This window comes from Rhamphochromis sp. 'chilingali', assembly GCF_963969265.1.
Source record: "Rhamphochromis sp. 'chilingali' genome assembly, chromosome: 19".
NCBI classification, from domain to species: Eukaryota; Metazoa; Chordata; class Actinopteri; order Cichliformes; family Cichlidae; genus Rhamphochromis; species Rhamphochromis sp. 'chilingali'.
The window spans coordinates 34,768,267-34,773,049 of NC_137946.1; the positions used below are offsets into that span (position 1 = coordinate 34,768,267).

A 4,783-nucleotide genomic window follows, 5' to 3' on the forward strand; every position below is an offset into this window, starting at 1 on the left:
ACACAAAGTTCATAAAGTGACCACACCCCCTCTGAGAGCTCCACCCCCTTGCTCTAGGCCCTGAATCACTGACTCAGTGATTTTACAGTTTTTATGTGTTTCTGTCGACGTTTTTGTTTAAGGTCAAACCGACTAACCAATCGAAGCAGTACAAACTGGCGTTCCTGCTGTGAGAAGTAACAGACTTTCAGTGACTTATCAGTAGAAAATTTATTTTAAATATGGCATCAACATGGACCCACACGGCAGGGGCGGGGCCTAGTGCTACCTGCTGCAGGTAACACAGTGACTGTGGATCAGAACCTCAGAGAAACTGAAGTGATCCACCTCACCACCAACTCACAGTCGGCGCTGAAACAACCTCGTAACGGTGACACGGTGTCATTCAAACCTCAAACCACCTGGATACAAAGCATGACTGTCATTGGTTGGTGTCTTACATGGGTAAGGCATCCTGAACCAGGGCGACAGTGTCATGATGTCCCCTCGGGCATCAGTGCGACCTTTGTGTCCATAGCGATCAGGGTCTCTTGGCAACAGGTCGGTCAGAGTGAGGACATAACAGACGAACCACACCAACATGATGGCAAGGATGATCTGAAAGAGGGCGGAGCAAAGATTCAAATTACGTCATCACTGACATCATCATCGATTTGTGTTTATCTTTATTTACAGGAAACATCTTGAAGATCTGCACTCTGGTGGCCCTCAGGCCTTTCTTCCTGCTATACACAGGAACAGGAAGTGATGTCGCCCTTAGGTACTGAGCAAACAGCACCATCAGCAAAATACACCTGCAGAGAGAGAGAGAGACAACTGTTTGTCCCCCCAGTGTGCTATATTCATGGATATGTAGTTCACTACAGCAGAACAGATACAGGCGTGTCCACATATCTCACAGTGCTGAGAGGCCCCAGTGGGACCCAGCTCGGTCTCCAGCAGTTGTGAAGACTGAGAGGCCGATCAGTGAGATGGTCGGCGTGATGGTGAGCGGGCCGATGTACTCCAGCAGTAACCCAGGTAACCCACACAGACCAATCACGAGCTCCACCAGGCTGGACATAATGATGGCACCCTGAATCTGCGAACAAATAACTCTGTCATAAAGCAAGTAAACAAAAAAAATCCACTCCACAGACATGACAACTTGGATCCAACCACGAGGTGCTGCTACTGATGAGTCCTAGAGGACTCTGAAACAGGTGGTACCTGCAGGTGTGGCTCTGGGTTCTCAGGAAGTAAGTGCTTTAATTTCATAGCGAAGCCTGTGAAGTAAAATACATCCTGGATTTGTAGAAATGGTCCAAGACCAAGTGCAGAGTCCTCCTGAACAAGGTTCCACCTGATTCAGGGGTCTGACTTTAGCCAAAATCAGAAACTTTCTCTGAGCTGGAAGTTCACAGGATTCTGACAGACCAGCACTGTCCAGACTGCTGGTGTCTTCCAGGAACCAGTTCAGGTTTAGGTCTGGCCTCTCACCGTCCTCAACCCACTGTGCCCACTGGAAACTACCTGCTGAGGAGCAGTGATCGTACCTCTCTGATTCGAGGCTTCCAGATGTGTGAGGTGTTCAGGGGAAGACTCCAGTTCCCATAAATCTCCTCTGTAAAGGAAAAAACAAATCACATGAGAGCATGTTGTTTATTTACAAAAACCAGTAACAATCAGAGAGACTTCCACCTTCACTGGGACACCTCCACCTGTCCAGACTGAGGATTGCCTGAGCAGGAATGAGGAACGCAAACGCACTTGCCTGAAAGAGAGGAAGTCTACACACAAACACACATAACTGTCAGACTCCGCCCACTCGCCTGACTCCTTAAGTCTTACCTGACTCCCTCAGACTCACCTGACACCCACGGTGGTCTGGATGAGAGTCGTGATTCCAACAGTCGTGAAAATGGTTCCAATCAGCTGACTGATGGTGCTTTGGTCTCCACCAACACACATGGCCTCAGCCAGAAGAAACGGCACAGCCACTGTACCACTGAAGCACGTCAGGTAATGCTGCACAAGGTAAAGCAGGTAACATTCACCTGTTACAAACTTCAGACTGGAGTCAACAAGGTAGCTATCCTAAAAATTTTTCCTCTAACCACCACCAAACCTGCACCAGTGATCAAACTACAAACAACCCCATCCAGTATTCCAGTTTAAACCAGTTTAGAAACAGTTTTGCTTTCTTTCCTTTTTCTGGTTTCCTTTTCACTGAATGGTACAGCAAATAATTCAGTTGTGCTTTTGGCATAATGACAATAAAACATTCTTATTCTTACTGTTTAAACCAGTATAATCCCAGGTTAAACCCAGTAATCATTGTTTAAACCAGTATAATCCCAGTTAAACCCATTTTAAACCAGTATAACCCCAGGTTAAATCAGTATAATCACAGGTTAATCACAGTAATCCCAGTTTAAACCAGTATAGTCCCCGGTTAAACCAGTATAATCCCAGGTTAAACCCAGTAATCCCAAATTAAACCAGTATAACCCACGGTTAAACTAGTATAATACCAGTTTGAACCTAGTAATCCAGTCTAAATCAATAATTCATGTTGAAATGTCTTAATCCCACAGTAGTCACATTTTCTTCTGTAATTCCAGTCTCACCTGTAATCCCAGTAGAATACACAGGTACCATGGTGGGACATCTTCAATGGTGTAAATCATGTCTGACCCCACCCTCTGCGCATCCATTGGTTGCCTCTTTTTGCTCTCTTCTGTCCTTGGCAGGTTAGGTTTATTGGGTTTGTAGCCCCTCCCCTCATGACTCTGATTGGACAGACAGAAACACCTGGTTATCAGGTGCAGCAAACATCATGATTCACTTATTAACCATTATCGATTATATATTTGTTGCTATCATTAAACAGATGTCAGAAGTCAAAACAACACTAAAGAAGAAGAAAGAACAGAAGATGTCCTTTCTCTGCATATCACTCCAGGTCCCCACATGGAAGTCAAAGGAACACACACATGTTCTATCTGAGACAGGTCACAGTGACCCTGATTAACCTGTAGACACAAAAACACCCAGTAAATTAGTCTGAAAGGATCCAGGTGTTTCCAGGTGTGCGTCAGTACTTGTAGTTGTACGGAGGTCAGTTTACCACACCTGTTGTTTGTAGGTCAGTGCTCACTGTGTGTTATCACAGTTCAGTATACCCTTCCTTTAGCAAACCTGCCCTGCTATACTTGTCCTACACCCCACCTGCTAAACTCAGTAAAACAAAACTGATCAGTAATGACTTTACCTGAATGTCGGCTTCCATTTCACCTGCGGCTGTTTGACTTCGAGCAGCAAACAGAGAAAGAAAGTTCAGTTTTAGAGTCTCAGGTGAAAGTCCACACAGATTAACAGGAATTATTAACCATCACACACACACACGAGGACTCCTGTCTGTGTGAGAGCCCCGACCTGAGCATAAACCTGTCTGTGTGTGGACCCCCCACCTGATAATAAACCTGTCTGTGTGTGGACCCCCACCTGATTATACACCTGTCTGTGTGTGGACCCCGACCTGATTATACACCTGTCTGTGTGTGGACCCCCACCTGATTATACACCTGTCTGTGTGTGGACCCCCAACCTGATTATACACCTGTCTGTGTGTGGACCCCCACCTGATAATAAACCTGTCTGTGTGTGGACCCCCAACCTGATTATACACCTGTCTGTGTGTGGACCCCCACCTGATTATACACCTGTCTGTGTGTGGACCCCCAACCTGATTATACACCTGTCTGTGTGTGGACCCCCACCTGATAATAAACCTGTCTGTGTGTGGACCCCCAACCTGATTATACACCTGTCTGTGTGTGGACCCCCACCTGATTATACACCTGTCTGTGTGTGGACCCCCAACCTGATTATACACCTGTCTGTGTGTGGACCCCCACCTGATAATAAACCTGTCTGTGTGTGGACCCCCAACCTGATTATACACCTGTCTGTGTGTGGACCCCCACCTGATTATACACCTGTCTGTGTGTGGACCCCCAACCTGATTATACACCTGTCTGTGTGTGGACCCCGACCTGATTATACACCTGTCTGTGTGTGGACCCCCACCTGATAATAAACCTGTCTGTGTGTGGACCCCCACCTGATTATACACCTGTCTGTGTGTGGACCCCGACCTGATTATACACCTGTCTGTGAGTGGACCCCCACCTGATTATACACCTGTCTGTGTGTGGACCCCCACCTGATAATAAACCTGTCTGTGTGTGGACCCCCACCTGATTATACACCTGTCTGTGTGTGGACCCCCGACCTGATTATACACCTGTCTGTGAGTGGACCCCCACCTGATTATACACCTGTCTGTGTGTGGACCCCCACCTGATAATAAACCTGTCTGTGTGTGGACCCCCACCTGATTATACACCTGTCTGTGAGTGGACCCCCACCTGATTATACACCTGTCTGTGTGTGGACCCCCACCTGATAATAAACCTGTCTGTGTGTGGACCCCCACCTGATTATACACCTGTCTGTGAGTGGACCCCCACCTGATTATACACCTGTCTGTCTGTGGACCCCCACCTGATTATACACCTGTCTGTGAGTGGACCCCGACCTGATTATACACCTGTCTGTGTGAGAGCCCCGACCTGATTATACACCTGTCTGTGTGTGGACCCCCGACCTGATTATACACCTGTCTGTGTGTGGACCCCCACCTGATTATACACCTGTCTGTGTGTGGACCCCGACCTGATTATACACCTGTCTGTGTGAGAGCCCCGACCTGATTATACACCTGTCTGTGAGTGGACCC

General features: G+C 47.4%; 1 protein-coding gene across 1 annotated transcript in view; it reads right to left on the reverse strand.

Moving 5' to 3' along the window:
* Positions 1-3,291, reverse strand: part of slc23a1 (solute carrier family 23 member 1) — a 6,221-nt gene extending 2,930 nt beyond the window's left edge. The window contains exons 1-8 of the mRNA XM_080867186.1: positions 3,254-3,291; positions 2,610-2,771; positions 1,850-2,007; positions 1,681-1,769; positions 1,536-1,603; positions 900-1,081; positions 674-794; positions 441-597 (exon numbers count right to left, since the gene is read on the reverse strand). Of these exons, the coding sequence (XP_080723312.1) occupies positions 441-597; positions 674-794; positions 900-1,081; positions 1,536-1,603; positions 1,681-1,769; positions 1,850-2,007; positions 2,610-2,771; positions 3,254-3,271 (955 nt within the window). The 5' untranslated portion in view covers positions 3,272-3,291. The remainder of the gene's footprint in view (positions 1-440; positions 598-673; positions 795-899; positions 1,082-1,535; positions 1,604-1,680; positions 1,770-1,849; positions 2,008-2,609; positions 2,772-3,253) is intronic.
* Positions 3,292-4,783: the final 1,492 nt, after the last annotated feature.